This window comes from Tamandua tetradactyla, chromosome 8 (assembly GCF_023851605.1).
Source record: "Tamandua tetradactyla isolate mTamTet1 chromosome 8, mTamTet1.pri, whole genome shotgun sequence".
Classification (NCBI taxonomy): domain Eukaryota; kingdom Metazoa; phylum Chordata; class Mammalia; order Pilosa; family Myrmecophagidae; genus Tamandua; species Tamandua tetradactyla.
In genome coordinates, this window is record NC_135334.1 from 124,305,979 (window position 1) to 124,326,564 (window position 20,586).

At 42.4% G+C, this 20,586-nt stretch overlaps 1 protein-coding gene across 2 annotated transcripts; it reads right to left on the bottom strand.

The window, feature by feature from the left end:
• Positions 1-2,281: 2,281 nt before the first annotated feature.
• Positions 2,282-20,235, bottom strand: MTCH2 (mitochondrial carrier 2). 2 transcript variants are annotated; one of them, XM_077114641.1, is made up of 13 exons: positions 20,041-20,235; positions 18,809-18,893; positions 18,533-18,639; positions 15,758-15,784; positions 15,506-15,568; positions 14,039-14,096; positions 13,714-13,765; positions 12,228-12,287; positions 9,324-9,417; positions 7,377-7,424; positions 6,612-6,679; positions 5,208-5,283; positions 2,282-3,112 (listed from the first exon to the last, which is right to left on the bottom strand). In XM_077114641.1, the coding sequence occupies exons 1-13, from the start codon at positions 20,125-20,127 to the stop codon at positions 2,999-3,001; spliced, it is 939 nt and encodes a 312-aa protein (XP_076970756.1). In that variant the 5' UTR covers positions 20,128-20,235; the 3' UTR covers positions 2,282-2,998. The 2 variants fall into 2 exon arrangements, with proteins under 2 accessions (XP_076970756.1, XP_076970757.1); XM_077114642.1 differs by lacking the exon at positions 2,282-3,112 and adding an exon at positions 3,362-3,571 and having other exon boundaries at positions 20,041-20,232.
• Positions 20,236-20,586: the final 351 nt, after the last annotated feature.

The window sequence follows — 20,586 nt, forward strand, 5'->3', positions numbered from 1 at the left end:
CCCAGGCCCCGGCTCCTGCTCCGGGGCGCCCCCGCCCCCTCTGCACCCGGCCTCACCTAACCTCTGGTCCCTCCTGAGGCCTCTGTTCGCGCATCAGCTGCAGCATCGGGGAGATTCCTCCATTCCCGTGGCTGCCTTAGAGAGGCAGAAGCGGGTGCGTGGCACGTTCTCCTCTCCCGCGTCATCTTGGCGGTCCTGGGGGGCGCAGGGCCCTCCCAGCCACTGTCCCTCAGGACCCGGGCCCTGAACACTGCTCCGGGGTGGTGTGCCCCCAGGGCTGGCCTCCAGCCCCGGCCGCGCGTGGTGCCCACCCGACTCTCAGGAAGATCCTTCAGGCCTACAGTCCAGCTGCTCCCAGAATATTCAGTTTCAACGCAAACTAATGGCTCCCAGACAAGAGATTTGGGGCGCAGAATGCAGAACCCGCGTCTGAGACCCAGGCAGCGCGGGCCCTCAGGGTGATGCGGGCACTGCGTGCGGACCCCGGAGAGACAGCCCACCGCCCACCCATGCCGAGGGGCCCCTAAGGGAAACATTCTCAGCTGCTTTTCAAAAATAATTCTGACCAGCCTTAGTGCATACCATGTTCCTTGTGCCCGACTGACACACTCCTCTGAAGAGAAGCCACGTTTTGGTTGATGGCAAAAGAACCTTTCATTTGGAACTTTCCCTCCAGGATAAAAATCACAGTGAGTGGAAAATTCTCTCTTCAAATTTGAAGAGAAAACAAGATAAGGGATCAACAGGGTGGAAAAAAGAAAATGCAAAGTCACATGTTAACATCTTTAGGTAATAAGATTTAAAAATGAGTTTTTATTTAAAAAGCAAAAACCCCCCAAAGATAGAACTTCTTAGGGCAGTGAGAGGGGGAGCCTGAATGAACACATCGGATCTGCAAGGACGTCCCAGACACGCCCATCGGAGATGCTGACGTGGGGTCACTTGAAAGGAGCCCTAATGTCTTAAGCCAACAGTACTTCTAGGAATAAGTCCTTACTGTGCAGTAACTGAGCGTACATGAACCGTCATGGTAGTCACAACCTAGAAAAATAATGATGATCCTTTCTGTTTTCAGGGAATGGATGGATTATGTATCATTTTGGTTTACTGGTTGCTTGTTTCTCAGCATTTCATAGCCTTCACGAAGCAGTAAACAACGTGCTGTGGGCTCTGACAGATCTAGGCTTCATCTAGCTCGGAAGCTTACAAACTACATGTTTGGGTAATTGACTTAATCTCATTTTATTTCTAAAATGGGGTCCCAGCCTACTAAAGATTATGAAAATTAAAACTTAGACGACAAGTATGGCAGTCACACTCCCCAATTTTTCTTCTTTTTTGCTCCCTTACTCACCATCACACCTTACACTGGCCTCTGCTGGCCGCCTTCATGTCTTGTTCTTGGCCAGCCAGCTTTATTGGCTCGTTTTAGCGGGCTTGTCTTAAAGGGCCAGATACAGTATTTTCCACACATTTCCAACTCAGGGAGAAGCCACTGCTGCATAAACCCTGAACTGGGCACTGGATGTAGTTTCCATTTTGTCAATTTAGTTTCTACTATAATTACGTGCTTTGGGAGCAGAGTTTGAAAGTAAAGCCCTCATCCTGTTGGGACGATGAGACTTCACAGAGACAGCACCAGAACTGAGTCTTACAGTGTAGGAAAAACTTCAGTGGCTAGACAGAAAGGAGCTCATTTCTGGGACAGGAAGTTACAGCAAAGTGTCAGGGTATGTTTGGGTGGGGTGCAGGGTTTATGTTTAAAGTTTCTTTCATCCTAAGGTTGACTTTTTACAAGCACCTAAAAGCTCCAGGAAATCCCCCCTTCTTTTCTTCAGTGGAGGCTACAATGACCATCACACTCCCTAGGAGAATATTTTTCTGGCAATTTAGCCTGGCACCAGCCAATACCAACCATTTACCCAGTTTCAAAAGTGCAGCTCAACAGGTAATCCTTATCTTGGTTTATATTATTTACGGAGTCATTTATGTATTTATTTATTTGCTTGTATATCTTGAGAGCACCTACTGCATTTACTGGTCAACCTCAGACTTCTGACCAGTGTTTCAAGCACTCCCAGGCCCCACCTGCACAGGCAGAACCGAAGCCCGTGCGCCCTCTGGCGGCAGGCTGCGTACCACAGCCAGAGCTGCTCCGGGGGCAGGGGCACACGAGCCACAGGTTAAGCATGGCACGCCTTGGGCACACGAGCCACAGGGTAAGCATGGTACACCTTGGGCACACGAGCCACAGGGTAAGCATGGCACACGAGCCACAGGGTAAGCATGGCACACCTTCCAAGACCATCTTTACTGAACATTTCTTTGGGGAAAAAAGCAGATAACGCAAAACATTTTAAAATGAAAAAAAAAATGCAGATAATGTTGAACAGGATATAAAAGTTACATTACTTTCTGAGACCAAAGTAAGAGCCACAGGTGCTTTAAGCTAAGCCTCTCATGGCTTCAAGCTGTACCCTGGGACTCCGAGGGGAGGACCTGAGTGTCCGCTCTCCCGGTGGGTGCCCTGCTTTGGGAGAGAAGTCTGAGATGCAGCAAATTAAAGCCTTACTCATTTGGCAACATTCCAGTCAATTTTTCATCTTCTAACATTTCAACCTGTTTTTTAAAAGGCCTGAGTAAACGGGAGTTATATGCTTGAGCTGAATTTTATTTCTTGTGTTTTTTTCTCTTACAAATGCTTGTCAACACGCCTGACCAAGGGTGTGACATGCGAGCTGTTCAATGTCCTGAGCTTCCCATGGATTTGACTTAAGTTCCCCTCACTAGATATGGGGGCACAGAAACTGCTTTTAAAAATGAAAAAACCCTCACCTTCTGCAACAACAAAAAGGAAAGAAAAACAAAGACTGAGGAACAAAAGATTATATACAATAAAGACTTAGTTCTTAGAGAACTATTTTTTTTTTCAGATTTTATGGGAAAACAAAACTTCTTCTCAAAACACAAGTCATTATACTTCCTTTCCAAATCTTGCTTACTGTCTGTAACTGTCCTTGTTTGAAGGAGGAGTCACAGGGGTAATCATGTGCGTTGAGAAGCACAGACTGGGAGGCAGACTCCAGTGGATGCTGCTTATCTTTTTTAGGGCCTGTTCAAGAAAAGTAATTCGTATAGTTTATCTTTGTTCTTGGGGTTCTGCTTTTCATTTTATAAAACCTTAAAGTTGAGATTCAAATCACATAACAATCTGCCTGCAGCTCTAGGAAAATGCAACTTTTTTCTGTGTAAGTAAAACAGGAGTCTGAAAAAAAAAGAGTCTGAAGAGTAACTACAGAGGGACTCTCAGTATATTGTGTTCTGTTGGGGAAAAGAACAAAAAAGGTAGACACCAAACAACTCCATTTTCTCAAGATTAAATGATTATTAAAAAAGTGCGCCACTGTATAGAAATCAGCATTCTCTCCCATAATTCTGTGCATCTGGGACTACAGAAACGCCACTGCTCCCCCACCCTGCGTCTTCAAATTAACATTCTCAGGTCACAACAGTAAGTCTTCCCAAAGGGGACTTTCCGGAAAAACAAGCTATTTCCTCGGCTCATATTTCCCTGAAAAATAAAATAAACAGAAGTAAAGTCCAGCATGAAGATGAAGCCGGCTCACCCCAGTCGGCAGGGCGCAGTGGGCGCAGCCCTGGGATGGAACAGGATGGTAATGCCCACCCCGCAGGGCTGGGTCTGCATCCCCGACCCAGGTTGAGCGCTTGTGGAAGTAACGACCAACTAAAATTTTGCCTCGTAGATAAGGCAAGAATTTCTGACTTAATTAGAAAGAGTAGTGCCTAATACTCAGGTGCTAGCTTGTATCCATTTTTTAATAAAACGGTCAGACCTCTGAGGGGTACTTACACGGTCTCACAACTAAAGTAATAGTGTTGTGAGCGTCTCTGAGTAGACTCTGAAGGTATAGATCCCCGTGCTCCCAAATCACAGCTCGTCTGAGCTTGGGTGGTGTGACTGGATTTAACTGCTCTAAGTCCCAGTTTCTTCAAATGAGAAATGGGGATGATAAACGATGGCACCTAAGGTTGTCTGAGGATTACACGAGCTGATGCGTGGAAAGTTCTTAGCGTGATGCCTGACGCGTGGTAAATGTCCAATAAAGATTTGCTTTACCTCAAGCACTCAAAGGAACCACTGTTTCCAGGTAAGGCGTGCCTGACACCCTAATAAAGCACCCTCTGCTTTCTTCTGCTAGCAGAGGAAGTAGGGAAGGAAAGGCCGTCTTTCCTTTCAGCTGGGATCACAATTCATCATGGGGATAAAGTTCAGGATGAAACCCAGAATGTTCACATCAGGACTGTACCAAAACCACTCAGGTGCTTCAGTCTGGAATCACAGGAGGGCTCATGGGACGCCCAGCTGAGAAGCAGCACAGCGGCACTTGTACCTTTTCATTCCGAGTTCAGGCTGGCGAGGCCTGGGCTCTGGGGACAAGGGCCTTTCTCACATGCTTCGCTAGTGCCGTGAAATCACCCAACAGCGAGCGTCTTCATAAACTTTCTTCCACAATTCTTTATAAAGTATTTACCACTCAAAAACAGCTTTTAACTGATGGTCATTTTAAGTGATCTCACGCTAAATTTAGCCCACAGTCCATCCTTTATTTTACTTCCCAGTAAAGCTTTACTTAAATTGATCAAGAATTTCTGGTTGCATACGACACATTTTACAGCAGTAAAAAATAATGCACTAAAGTATGGACAAAACCACCCGCTAACTGCAGCCCCAAAGTGAGACACCAGCTCAAGCAACACCATTATGACAATCAGTTTGTCATAATTATCAAGTTCTTATTCTCAGTTTCCTCATTTTTATTGTGGGAAAACACGTGAATATTATAAGGAGATTCTGAGGCGTTAAAAAAAACAAAGGGAGTTGGGGAATAAAGAGTCTGATACCAGAACCATTATTTTAACAAACAGGGCAGCTGTCTACCTGAACCCTGTTGCAGTGTGAATAGATCACTCAAAAGGCTTCCAGATCGTATCTAGGGATTCTTACTTCTTAGTATCCCTACTGCTGATTTTAAAGTATCACATTACACCAAGTGATATATGGAACACTGCAAAGGGCAAAATAATTGGGAACTAAAGGCTGAGCCATAAGCACTAACCTGGGATTCCAGAGACATTACTTAAGAAAGCAAACAGAAACAAAACAAATTTGAGAGAGAAATAAATACCTCTTTTTGTAGCATGCACCAGCAATCTATCCAAGAAGTATATATTGGGGAGTAAGGAGGGGATCCACCAGCAAGCCTGAAACAGAAAAAAGGATTAGCTACTCAAGTGAGAGGCACTTTTAGGTTCTAATTAAAAATTATATTGGAGCAGGGGGGTGGGGGTGGGTGGGGGGGTGGTAGGTGGGAAGACTGAGCATCCAAAAAGGATTTTCCCCCTATATTTAGGTTTTGAATCAACAAATAAGCAGAAACTTCCATCAGTTACACATATTCTAAAAATCTGGGTTTTTCATTTGCAGACAAATGAAACTCTAAAATATAGCAATTATAAGATTAAAGAGTAGGGGAAAAAAGGGGTTTAAAATCTAATTGTGTGGTTTATGAAAACTGCTGAGCGAAAACACAAGCTTTATGATGATGATATGGACACTGTATTTAAATATACCTGCGGTTAAGCTAACTGAGATAGCCACTGTTGGTGGTTCTAAGTGTGTTTGTTTGTTTTTGTAAATAAAAAATATGTAAAAAAAAAAAAAATCTAATTGTGTTCACAAGGACCCTAAATATGATAATAAACAGTGGCAATTATATGCTCCTACTCAGATATAAACCACAATCATTTTCCCTCTAAAAAAATTCTAAGGAATAATAATAGTAATACATTTAACTTATCCTTCCAACATTCTGGGCTAAAAAGTAGCAGCTGCTCCACAAACTCACAAAACAAATGGAATGGAATGTGACTGTCAAACTGCTTACAATTCCACACAGCCATCAGATATCTTGTCTGAAAACAATGTCACATCTAATGGCATATTGTGTCAGGCACAGCATACTGGAACAGAGTTTTGAATTAAATTAGAGGAAATTCCTGATCTAACTTAGTGGTCACCTGGCACTCAGAAGTTGGAAAGATGACAATGCTCAGGACACCACCTGTGTTTTCTGACCAATATGATAAAAGGCCAACAAATTTCCCTCAGACAAAACTTCCAATTTTCTCTTTCTTCAAAACTCACTTTCTCCATGAAGCCCTCTAGGAAAAATAGGTACAGGTGCCATTTAATCCCTAATGTACCTATTGTAACTTTCGTTAAAAGGAGGATAAAAATTAAAAATGAAAGATATAGAGTAATGTGATAATTACCTTGCTTTTCTGAGAACAGGACTTAAATTATTGGCATACTATTTATAAGTGCTTGTGAAATATTTATTAATGCCCGCTATTCCAAAAAAGGACTTTCAGTAGCTCCTTATACCTAATGCACCTGCTGCTGCATGGGACTTATAGAGGAAAAAATGAGGAAATCTAGTAGTGGCATCAACAGTATTTTTCCTCCCCAAATTTCCAGCACTGAGGCATACAGGCAGACAACTGTTCAGCTGAAAATGCAAGGCACTTACCCACAGTTGTTGACAGCCATTAGATTAGAGACAAGCACAAAGGGATAAGTCAACATACTGGCAAAAAACTGTAAATGGTAATAAGGATAGATCAGTTATTAGGTAATTCCTAGTTTTCTTCTGTTCTTTCTTCTCTCTTAAAGACCCAGAGCCATATGTCATTGCGGCCCAAAATTCTAACATCCATTTGGCTTTTGCAATACCACAGAAAACCTAAATTATACATTTTTGAGCCTGGGGATGGTTTTTCCTCCTAGCATAGTGCTACATCCAACATTGTAGCAAAAGGCCGGTCTTTTAACCCTGTGACTGAGTCCTCGTTCAAATAAAACTGAAGTATACTATTTAAGAGAAAAAATAATATGACTTTAAGTACAATGAAGCATTTGAAAACCTCTATCTTTCCAGAAAAAATGGTAACCACTTTCAAAAGTCAAGTATTCAAAGACTCCCTAATGGTTAAAGAGGGTGAAGTTCCCCAGTGTGAGACCAGCAGGACAGAGCGTGATGAGAAAGGCCCACACACCCTCCGAAAGCTGAGCAGCATCAAATCACGTGAGGTGACGTTGCCGTTACTATAATCCAGCAGTTAGAGGCGGGAACTGTGGATTATTCTTACCTCTGACAAATTGTAACAAATTTAGGGAGACTTTCAGAAAGATGTCTGGTTGCGTTAGAGAAGTGAAGACGGGCCATATTTAAAACACACACACACACACAAAAAAAACTATTCCTAGAAGGTTAAAAGGATTTTAAAAAACTCACTCCTGTGACAGCTTGGGAGTAACTCTTCATTTCATTCATGGTAGAAACCTAAAACAGGAAAAAAGCCTTCATCAGAATGAGTAAGAAAATTAAGCTAATTTTAACAGTTAGCTGTCCTCAACCAGATCAATAAGTCTATCTCAACAGTCTGACAGCTTCAAATTGAATTCTGATAATAAAAAAAATAAAATACTATGAGCATAAAAAGGCAGTGGTCAAAATGATCAATTTGATCCAAAGAAATACATATCCGATTAAAATGATTTAGGAAGAAGGAAGAAATATTCAACTTCCCCATACGAAGAATTCCTGACATGCTTGCAAGCAGTGGGGACAACCAAATCAATAGGCTGAGTCCTTGATCTTGGGGTTCACCCCTATGAAACTTATCCCTGCATAGGACAGGCCAAGCCTACTTACAATCAAGCCTAAATGTTATCCCAAGAACCTTTGCTGCTCAGATGTGGCCTCTCTCTCTTAAGCTGACACAGCAGGTGAACTCAATAGCTCCTACCCCTAACTACGTAGGACATGACTCCCAGGGGTGTGGACCTCCCTGGCAGTGTGGGACAGAAATCCTGGGATGAGCCAGGACTCAGCATCAAGGGACTGAGAAAACCTTCTTGACTAAAAGGTGAAGAGAGAAATGAGACAAAATAAAGTGTCAGTGGCTAAGAGATTTCAAACAGGGTCGAGAGGTTATCCTGGAAGTTATTCTAATGCATTATACAGCTATCCTCTTTTTAGTTTATGGTGTACTGGAGAGGCTGGAGGGAAGTACCTGAAACTGTAGAGCTGTGTTCCAGTAGCCTTAATTCTTGATGATGATTATATAACGATATAGCTTTTATAATGTGACTGGTGTGATTGTGAGAACCTTGTGTCTGATGCTCCTTTTATCAGGGTATGGACAGATGAGTAAAAAACATGGATAAAAAAATAATAGTGGGAACAAAGGTTAAAATAAATTGGGTAGATGGAAATACTAGTTGTCAATGAGAAGAAGCGGTAAAGGGTATGGTATGTATGAGTTTTTTCTTTTTTCTTTCTTTTGCTGGAGTGATGCAAATGTTCAAAAAATGATCACGGTGATGAATATACAACTATGTGACGACAGTGCGAGCCACTGATTGTACACCATGTATTGTATGTTTATATGTCAAGAATGTCTGTACGTCAAGAACGTTGTACCTTTTTTAAGATGTGACAGTAAAAATATTTAAAAAAGGTTTAGGGACAAATGTAGTAGCGAATGAGACGAGATTGGTAACCTTTTTCAATGTCCTAGAAATACAGTCCCTGGAAAATTGTATTTACAGTATATTTGAGGGACAATTCAATATTTACATATCTAATTTTATATATGAGATACTTTGGAGATGAGTCTCTACACTCAAGATGCTAACAACATGAATTGAGTCAGACCCCTTGGTGTTTTTTATTTTCCACCATATTATGGGGCCACCTGTGTACACAGAGGCTCCACCTCTGCTGAAGCAGGGGAAATGTTATTTCAAGAAAGGCTTATTCCCCAAAACTCCCAGGCTGAGGTTTCTAGAAGGCCCAACATAGGAGTTCCTTTAACACATTAGATTTGATAACAATTCCTAGATACATATATAAAACTCGCACTCTGCTTTCTTGTTGTCTTCCAAAATTAGATACCAATGAAGAAGTGATCTACCTGCAGCACAGAGATGAGGCTGGGTCCCCTGGGCAGATGCTGCCATACCCTAGGGACCTTTTATTTGCGTCTCTCTATGGTACACAAGATGGATCATTCCGTTAGCCTTTGAAAACTTGACCGAGAGTTTTTGGCAAAATATATTTATGTATAAGGGTCAGTCTGGTACACAGCAAACTCTATCCTACTTTTAAAGCTACCTCAGCTGTCCACAGTCTACAACAGACTCAGCACCAGCACATCCCCTCAAGGTCACAACCTACCCCACTATCCAGTGCATAGGCATTGACGAGGTAGGCCAGTGAGTTACAGAGCCACAGAGAAATGACATCACCCAGAAGGCGAGGAATGAGACCCCTACATGAAGAGACAATGAAAAGAAGAACCAAGAGACGTGGTCAGTAAAACAAAAACAATCCACTCCATACAATATTTCTCTAAGACATTCTAGGGAACTGAAAAGACATTGAATGCCAGATTCTAGCCCCCACACCCAGGTCATTCTCGTTAATATAGTGTACCTGAGGCTGATCTCTAGTACTTTGGTTCCTATTTTTAAAATGTGGGTCAGCTATCTTCTATGCCCAATGGCTCAGTTACTATAAGTTTGGAGGTCAAAAGTTTGCCGAGTGCTTTGGAGAAGGGATTAAACTATTTGATGTTCAAATTAGGCAGGGTAAAAGATGAGAAAAATTACAAAGTGAGAACGGCCTAAGCATCAATATGGTTGAGAAACATCAAAGGACACTGTCATGGTCAGGTTCATGTGTCAACTGGGCCAGGTGGCGGTACCTGTTTGTCTGGTTGGGCAAGTGCTGGCCTGTCTGTTGCGATGAGGACATTTCATACAATTAAATCATGATCACATCCGCTGCATCCACAGCTGATTTCATTTGTAATCAGCCAAAGGGGAGTGTCTTCTGCAATGAGTGATGCTTAATCTAATCACTGGAAGCCTTTTAAGGAGGAGCCAGAAGAGACAGGTTCTCTTCCTGCTTCGGCCAGCAAGACTGTCCTGTGGAGTTCGTCCAGACCCTCCAGCAGAATCATCAGCTTCATAGCCTACCCTGTGGATTTTGGGACTCTGTTTCCATGGTCACCACTTTTATAAATTTTGTATTTATAATATTTCCTGTTGATTCTGTTTCTCTAGAGAACCCTAACTAATATAATTTGGTACTGGAGAAGTGGGGTGCTGCTGCAGTTTGCAAATACCAGATATGTTGGAACGTTTTTTTTGATGCATAAGGGGAAGATTTTGGAGGAACTGTGAGAAGAATGATGGAAAATCCTGGAGTGCTTGAAGAGACTGTTGGTGTAAATGGAACCACTGCCAATCTGGATAAAGGGGGACACAAAAGGGACAAATTGGAATTCGCAGAGTGAGAACCATGGAAGCTCAGGTCTGAAGCCAAGAAACCTCAGGTCAGAAGAGTGGACCCACCCATATACATGGAGAGGGTGAGTTTCCCATCTTGTTGCAGTGGAAGATTTGTGCCGCCTCAGGCCCTGGAGAAGGTACAGCATGCTCCTTGGGGACTGGGGAGAGCCTGGCTGCTACCATATGGAGGGGCTGAGCATGCACCTTAGAAATGGCAGAGAGCCCAGGTGTGACCCCAATGCTTGGAGAGGGTGAAGCCGAGAAAAATGTGGTCTCCTCAGTGATCCCAGAGATTAATTAGGAAAGAGGTGGGCCACTGCATAGGCCCTTGGAAAGGGTGGGACTGTCACTTTCTAAAGCCAAAGGATAAATGATTTTCAGACTTTGAAATCCAATGGAGTTTGCCTTGCAGGTTTTCAGAACTATTTGGGTCTTGTGACATCTGTGTTCCTTCCAATTTCTCCCTATGAAAATTTTCATTTCCTGGGACTGTCCTTCTTTGCATATTGTCACCAGATAACTTGTTTTGAGATTCATAGGTCCACAGCCAGAAGAGAATTTTTGTCACTTTAATATCATTTAAGGTGATGTGTGTAGTTGTCAAGTTGACAAGGAGTGGACACGGTAGTCAGATTCAGATGTTAACTTAGCCAGGTGAAGGTGCCTAGTTCTGTTGCTGGGGACATGAGCCATGGCATGTGAACCTCATCTGTTACTGATTACATCTGCAGCCGGCTAGGAGGCGTGCCTGCTCCAATGAATGATGTTTGATTTAATTGGCTGGAAGCTTAAATGAGAGACTCAACGTAGCACAGCCCAAGCAGCTCAGCATACCTCATCTCAGCACTCGCAGCTCAGCCCAGGCCTCTGGAGATGCAGAAAGGAATCACCCCAGGAAAGTTGTTGGAACCCAGAGGCCTGGAGAGAAGGCCAGCAGAGATTACCCTGTGCCTTCCCATGTAAGAAAGAACCTCAGTTGCAAGTTAGCTGCCTTTCCTCTGAAGAACTATACGTTAATTAAATAAATCCCCTTTTATTGAAAACCAATCCATCTCTGGTGTGTTGCTTTCCAGCAGCCAGTGAACTAGAACAGACACATTCCTAGGCCTGGTTCACTCAGGTGAGGCAGCACAGGACAGTGATGGGAAAACCACCGCAGACTGAAGACCAGAACTTCAAACGACAGCTCCATCTTCAGTCAGCTACGCAACTAGCAGCATAGGGACTTCCCTGAGTGTTAAATTTAAAAAAAATATCTGGAATGAAGTAATAATAGCTGTCTTGCCTATCTCAGAGTTATTTATGATATATAAATACAACTGAGTATTTGGAAACATACCATTCAGTTAACAGTCTACGGTTTTTGTTTTGGTTAATAGAAGAATGAGGGTAGTAGCCTCAGTTCTTTCAAAGTTAATTCAAGGGAATTTAATATAGCCTTGGGATAAGGAAAATACATATTAGATGAGTTTCCCATTTAAAAAAAAATTAATTTCCCTCATTTTATAAAAATGGAAACTTTGTAAAAGGGCAGAAAGTTGAATATTTGCTAAAACAAATGAACAAAATAAACCCTCATTACAAACGTTTTAAATGTCCAGAATTAAAAGTCTGGGATCTTTAGAACCAGAGGATTTAAGTCAGAAGGGGCCTAAATAGAACTTAACATAAACTAAATCCCAAAAGAATATTTTCCCCAAGGATTAAACAAAGATTAACCGTCCTTATTTTTATTAAAGTTTTCCATTCACACAAAAATCAGACACACAACTCAACATGTACTCACGCAAAAAATCCTAAGATGCCTTCTTCCCGATAGATAGTTACTATGGATTCACAAAGTCCACTAAGTAAACAAAAAAGGAAAAGTAAAAGACATTAAAATTATTTTGGAGATATATAAAAAGTAATTTTAACAATCATTTATGAAAAGGTCAAATTTATATGCCCCCCCATCTCAGCCCCTTACATTTCTAGCACTTTTACCCTGCAAAGACAGTTGCATATGGAGAGCGAAGTGAATAAATCACTACTGAGGAGTGTAGTCACAGGGAGTCAGGGTGAATCCAGCCACAGTGGCTCTGCAACTTATTTTGAGATCCTAGGCAGGCTTCTAAACCTGCCCAAGCAGGTTTTCTCCTATTTTACATTTTTTTCTGTTTTGTTTTTTGGTGAGGAGCAAATGGCATAAGATAGAATTTATGTATTTATTCTATAAATTCTAAGGTATCAAACAAATGTAAAATAGAATTATTCTTCAAGAGATCTTGTGCATGAGATCTTCTTGGTTTGTCCAGGTTAGTGTGGTGACCCAAAACATCCCAGAGTAATACGGGCAGAAAAAAAAGTATTTGCAAAGTCCCCTTGGGGGACTGGGGAGAAAGAAAGAAATATTCAACTTCCCCATCTGGGGAATTGCTGATTTTCTTGCAAGCAGTGGAGACAACCAATTCAATAAGCTGAGCCCTCAATCTTGGGGTTTGCCCTTATGTAACTTATTCCTGCAAAGGAGAAACTAAGCCCACTTATAATTATACCTAAGAGTCACCCTCAGAGAACCTCTTTTGTTGCTCAGATGTGGCCTCTCTCTCTAAGCCAACTCCACAGGTGAACTCACTGCTTTCCCTCCTATGTGGGACTTGACTCCCAGGGGTGTAAATGTCCCTGGCAATGTGGGACAGAACTCCCACGATGAGCCAGGACCCAGCATCATGAGACTGAGAAAGCTTTCTTGACCAAAAGGGGGAAGAGAGAAATGAGACAAAATAATCTTTTAGTGGCAAAAAGATTTCAAACATAGTTGAGAGGTTATCCTGGAGGTTATTCTTATGTACTATATAGATATACCTTTTTAGTTTATGTGCATTTGAGTGGCTGGAGGGAAGTACCTGAAATTGTTGAGCTGTGTTCCATTAGCCTTGATTCTTGAAGATGACTATGTAACTACAGAGCTTTTACAATGACTGCGTGATTGTGAAAACCATGTGTCTGATGCCCCCTTTAGCCAGAGTATGGACAAATGAGTAAAAAAATGACAATAAATAATGGAGGGGGGGATAAGAGGTACAAGAAAAAAAATCGGGTAGATTGAAATACTATTAGTTAATGAGAGGGTGGGTATGATGTATGGAATGTATGAGTTTTTTCTTTTTATCTCTTTTTCTGGAGTGATGCAAATGTTCTAAAAATGATCATGGTGATGAATACACAACTATGTGATGAAAAAATAAAAAAGAGATCTCCTCGAATATTTAGAAAAACAAAACACTTACCAGTATTTGGATTCTCTGCCAATGAACTGTACCATGGATCTCAAAGTGATCACTGGAGAACATAAAAAAGATTTTTAAAACTATGTTGAGGAATTAAAAAAAAACAACAAAAAACTATGTTGAGATAAATTTTAATAGCCCTGAAAAAAACTGGTTTTTGCACCTAAAGACACTCTGTTATCTGGATAAAAGCCAAAGCAAGCAAACAAAAACATGCAGGCAAGGCACTTTCGTGAACTCTCATATCACATCTATCTAAGAGAAAAGAAACTGGGTTATAAAAAGAGAAGCGAGATCATAGTTTAATTATCAGCTGCAAACATACCGTGGAAGGGATGTGTGATGAGGGTAGCAGCAGAACGAGCCAACATCTCTCGAGTTGTCTAGAAATAATCAAGATACACTTCTGAAATCTACATAATTGACACTGAAATTCTCACGAGAAGGAATGTGGGTAGGGGTCATAAGTGAGCAACACAGCACGCCTGCCCGGAAATGAGGAAGGGCAGCTTGAATGGGGTACGATACACCACGCTGTCGTCCTATCACGGATTTCAGTGTTCTGTCATAGTAACTTCTCAAAGTATCTCTGCAAAGTAGGTTCCTGTTATTTCCTCAATTTCACAGGTAAGAAAAACAAAAGCAAAGAAACAGGGAGGGTCACCTGCAAATAGCCACAGAGCTGGAATAAAACTGAGGCCTGTATTTAGCTGCTGAGTTGCTTTTCTATTGCGTGTGACTTCAGAGACTCTGGCACCGACACCAGACAGGCGTCACGCTCTAGTTAGTCTGCACCAACACCTCAGGGAGAACACATCAATTCTGGTTTGTTCTATGATCACAACCCTACAACTAAGCAGCATCTTAGAGCTGCAGCGTTTATCCTACTTTATCCTTCTAGTCTGGGACTTTGTCAAGAGGCTGTACAGAAAATTAAACTGCAATAGCAGGAGGCAGATCCTGGGGTTGTAAGCACAGCAGTTCTGAGTGTAAACCATTTCTGCATTTAAACATTATCTTTAGTCACTTAGTTAAGGCTCCTCCCATCCTCCTCCAGTGGTAATTGTGAAAAGAGACTGTGGAACGGGATGAGCCAACTAAGAGAACACAAAATACATGTTACTATATATATATTTACTTTCAAACAAACTCATCTGATGAAAATTTACAGAAAGCAGAGCCAATTCATCTGATGCCTAGACCGTTAGTACAGTTTGCTTTGAAATATCTATTTTAGAAGGCAGCATTTACTGGAAAACTGTGCCCTCATTAAAGACAATCAGACAACGTAAAGTCTAAGAAATTAAAAAAAGTCATTTTGAAAGCCATAAATAATGCAGTCAGGCATGAAAGAAAGTCTAATGGCAAAAGATGGGTGTGGGAAATGGTTGACGAGGAATATTCCCAAGCCAGATTAAGTTGCAAAAGCATCTGTGGATACGTAATGTCCATCACATAGTGGACTGGGCCACTGCTTTAGCATGTTTTTGTGCCAGAGGTTTTCAACTCTATTAGATTTTTTTGTAGAAACATTTTCAATTTTAAAAATGAAATGAGTGGGCAAAATGAGATTCCTCTTTAGTTAATTTTGCTCAAGTGCATCTATTTCAAACAGCAAGGACTGAGTCTCTCTCTTTTTTATGTTTTACATATAGTAAAGCCTGAATTACATTTAATTTCACTTGGGAATAGAAAATGAGCATGCAGGTCTGATGATCTTGATTCCACAAGTGCCACACTGCATACACTCAGATTTATGGAAACAGTGTTTAAGATATAATTCAGCTCTTACCTCTTTAATAACTCGGTCAAAGGATGATGAGTCTTCTTTCTGCACATCTGCAGGTCCTAATTCCTGGAAATCACAATCAAAGAAGACAGTGATTCTAATGGTTTTCAGTAGAGCTGTTTAAAGTGGTAACCACCCCACATGCCAACATTCACTGAGACTAAAGGGAAACTGACTTGCCTCCTAAAAAAGACCAAATAGCAAAAATAATTTGTAAGGGAAAGGGCCCGTACATAGAAACCAGCTCCAACATACCTTAACCTTTTCACATTCCTGGTAATGCTACAGAAGCAAAAAGAAAAGTAAAGGTGATTAAGATACCATGGTGTCATGTGAAATAAGACATAAAATGAAATCTCTATTGGCAGAAAGCAAAATAGCTGAAGTTTTTTTTTTGTTGCATATCTCCAATAAATTTTATTTAATCAACTGCAATTTCTACAATTATCATGTTGCTAAGTTTAATATATTGGTTAGCTGAAGAAACAAGCAAGTGCTTATGAAAACTTTTATTTTAAAAAGGAAAAAAATTCAACATTATTTAATAAACATACACATTCAACAGAAAATAAGCTGGTAAAAACAACCTAGGGCGCTTACTCTTCTTGTGGAAAAAGCAGAACCAATACCAAATTAGGACAAAACTCTTTTCTTCTTCATTGTACAGAAGAACAGAGAATTGGTGCTAAGTCTGAATAGCTGACATCACCCCACTTTTCCTTTTGTATCACCTATTTCTAAAGTAAGCAAGGGGAAAAAAACTTCTAGAGAACAGAGCATGAATACTGCCAGAGCCCAGATTATATGGGAAGAGGAAATATTATTTGTGGGATATTTTACAAATAGTTTCTAAACTATGCCAGACTTTAAAAATAAAACAACTCTCTTTTGTAAAGATAAATACATTAAAAAAAAAATCACAGGCAAGAAGACAAATGTCATGATTAAGCAAAGCAATATTTTTCAGCCAAATTCCAATTTGCCAGAATTGATTTTAACAATTTCAGGCCTCTAAAAATACTTATTTCTGGGGTAGGCCACAATGGCTCAGCAGGCAGAGTTCTAGTCTGCCATGCCAGAGACCCGGGTTCAATTCTCCGTGCCTGCCCATGCAAAAAGCAAAACAACTTATTTCTAGACTTTGTTTTAAAATTGTCTATATGTCTTGCCTATATTATTCTGAACAGACTTCAGTTTAATTCTTGTTCAAATACATAGATTTCCTGTAAAGTTTAGCAGTTTCCTCAATCCTGATTAGGTCATTTCTCCTGACTAGAGAAGCGGTCTAGTCTGGATACTGACTTAATACCTGCTGTGTTTCATTTGATTACAATGAAACATATTCAGGGTACAGTTATCTCAGCTTTGTCTTACTTTTCCTTTATATAAAGGAACTTGGTCTCAAACAGTGAAGGATAACTGCTTTTCCACATGTAAATCTCACTTGGGTATCAGCACCCCAAACAGGGTATGGCTAGAAAAGAGAGTAGTGTCAACCTATCAAAAATAATCGAACAAGCTCAGTAGGACTTCATTACTCTGACCTGACATGGTGCTTCTAAATTCAGTCCACAGGTATGACAAGTATAAAGAACAATAAAACAATTAAAGGATAAAATAGTATTTTAGCTGACTAAAATAACCTCTCCAATTCATATCTAAGTTAATTACATTAGGAAACTGGTTAACAAAATCATGATTTGCTCATCAGATGATAAAACATTAGAATTGGGGGAATGCTAAAGCCTAAAAAAGCACACTGAGGACTGTACGAAGTTCTATTTAAATGAGCAACTGGTAAGATTTCGAATTTATCACATTTGACATATAGGTTGAAAGTACTGTACACATTTAGTTACAATATACCGCTACATTTTTTGAAAGTTATAGCACAGAGGAAAACACACCCTCTGTGCCAAAAGGAGACAGAATAACAGACTAGAAAACTTACTAGTCTTACATTCTCACACCCACTTATGCTGAACAACTATATTCTAAATGGTACAGAATTCTTATTTATAATACCTTTACAATACAGCAAAGGGCGATCTGTTTGCAGAACCAATTCTAAATACAAGACTGCCTTAAAGGTTAACATTGTAATAGTGGCAACTGCAACATCACAAACCAAAGTATATTACAAGCTTTAGCACTTGACCTACAAAGAAGCTGAAGAAACAAAAGGATCATTAAGAAAGAGATACATATAAGTCTTGATGTTTTAAAAAACACTTTAGGAAATATCTCAAACACACAGAAAAATTAAGAAAATAATTTACCTATGCATCCACCACCTAGATACTAATATTTTGTCTTTTTTGCTTAAGATCTCTCGTCTTCTTAAAATAAATGCCAGATACAGCCCTCATCCCTTTCCCTCTTCCCTGCAGTAATCAATACCCTGTAGTTGATATGCACTTTGGTAAGGTTTTTTCTTTTCTTCGACTTTACACTTTATGAACGCTAATGCATATATCAGAATAGTGTGCAAAGCAGAAATGTATAGTATAAATAATCAAATGGCAAATACCTATGCAGCCATGACCCAGGTCAAGCAAAGTGATTGCCTGTACCCCAGGACCCCACCCACCCCATCCACGTGGTCCCTTTCCCCGTGCGTGATCACTATGCGGGTTTGTATGTCTACTTCAACTTGTAACAGAAAATACTTCACTAGGGTAACACCAGAAATACACCTGGATAACTTCATGAAATTGTACACACGCTTTAGTCAGCTTCCTTCCTCCCTCAAAGAAATAAACTGAGCCATTTAGGAGACCAAATAATCAAATATATTTAATTTCTGCTCAGAGTGACTGGTTCAGAGGAAGGTCACAGAGCTCAAAATCAATTAATTTATTGTGCAAGAATTCCCCTCATTTCCCAGGAAAGAACTAAAAATGTGTATTTCAAGAAAATATTTTTCAAGAATAAGGTAAAGATTTCTTTGAAATTCCTCTTGACCAGCAGAGCACCTTGTGCATAAAAGGTAATCTGAGTCTATGAGAAGACACGCGGCCTTCCACTCACCTGTAAGACTCTGCCGTGGACCACAGTCCCCAGGACTCCCGAGCACAGTCTTGGCGTTAAGCCTGTGAACAACCCACGCTTCCCGTCGATGCTGGCAATGTGCTGAGCTAAGGACACAAGTTGGAGATCTAAGCACTAGTCAGAAAAAATGGTTACAAAGAAATTTCGCAGAAACAAGCCTTCTTTGCCTTAAGAAAGCTATGTATTTCTTTCAGTAACTCCTGCCCATCACAGTCCTCAACATCATCCAAGGCCAAGTAAATCAAGGACACTTACCGTAACAGAAGAGGCCAGGAAGCTGACACACTTGCCGCCCAAAGATATTTCGTCCTATTGTCGGAGCAAGAGGCTCGTACCCCACCTTCAAAAACAAGGCTGGTCAGTACTGAGCAGTGTGCCCAAGAGCACCTTGGCTGCAAGGCCTTCAGTAAAGAGCAAAGTTAGGGTTATGGTTTTCAGTGAAAAGTAAAAATGTAATGTATGTTTTCAAGGCAACGATGAAAAATATCATCCTTGTCAGTTTTTTATTCTGTCAAATAAGACTGGTTTTACTAAATTCCAAGCTTCAGTTTGGTTCCCGTAGCTGAGATACATTTTATGTCAAACTGAGAAGAGAATAAGGGAACTTTTGTATTAGGAAAATCACAGTTTATTAAGGAGGCTCAAAACTATGTCCTGAATAAGTCTGGGGCACTGTTTACATTGGGACAGAACCAGAAGATCCCCAGGCCAGCATCAAGCACATGTGACAACAAGTCAGTCAACACTCAAAGGTCAACAGACAGGGCTGGGGGACCCAGTGAAAAACCAGCAAGTTCCTGAGCTCATATCAGATGAGCCCGGCGTCGTTTGCAATCTGGTGCGGCCCATTCTGGAGTTTATCATTATTTAATTTCCACAATATATTCAGGATTTTTGGTGCTAAAGGGATACCTGAGAGAATGAATGCGATAGGATCTGGTTTTTCACTCTATTACTGAGTTTCTTAACCCTCCAACTGAACAACTCCGTGGACGTGCTACTGTGCAATCATCACGAGAGCTTCACGGAGACGGTGTGAAATCAGCACTAGGGATATTCACGGTTTTGCTTCGAGGGCTCCGAATGCCCCTAAGCCCCGTCTCTGGGAGAATCAGGGCAGAGGGCTCGTCTCAGAGCCCCGCACGGAGCCGTCCCCTCCGCCAGGGGCCCCAGGGGCGCCGAGTCGGCTTCAGACATCGCACTACACTTCGGGCCAGGGGGCAAGGGGCAAGGGGTAAGGGGTAAGGCGGTAAGGGGTAAGGCGGTAAGGGGGCAAGGGGTAAGGGGCAGGGGGCAAGGGGTAAGGCGGTAAGGGGGCAAGAGGGAGGGAAGGGCCCGGCGGGGGGCCGGGGCGGGGAGGGCCCGGCAGGTCGGCAGCCGAAGGGGAGGGAAGGGCCCGGCCCGGTAGGCCGAGCGGCCGCGGCTGGGGAGTCGGCCCTGGGGCAGCGGGGACCCTGGGGCAGCGCTGGGCGCGGCGCGACACCTACCTGGATGAGCACCTTCACGTACATGAGCGGCTGGGACAAGACGGTGAGCCCGGAGCCCAGGAGCACCTGACTGGCGGCGTCCGCCATGATGGCACCCGCGGACGGACACACAGACCGAGTCAACCAGCGAGCGAGTCAATCCCCAGTCACGTGTCGGGGCTGCCGGCTTCACCACCAGCCCTCGGTGCGCGCGCGCGCGCACGCACGCACCAGCGCGCGCCTCCTGCTCGGCCCCGCCCACAGCCCCGCCCGGAGAAACGGCGAGCGCACGCACGCAGCAGCGCGCGCCTCCTGCTCGGCCCCGCCCACAGCCCCGCCCGGAGAAACGGCGAGCGCACGCACGCACAAGCGCGCGCCTCCTGCCCGGCCCCGCCCACCACCCCGCCCGGAGAAACGGCGAGCGCACGCACGCACCAGCGCGCGCCTCCTGCTCGGCCCCGCCCACAGCCCCGCCCGGAGAAACGGCGATCGCACGCACGCACTAGCGCGCGCCTCCTGCCCGGCCCCGCCCACCACCCCGCCCGGAGAAACGGCGAGCGCACGCAC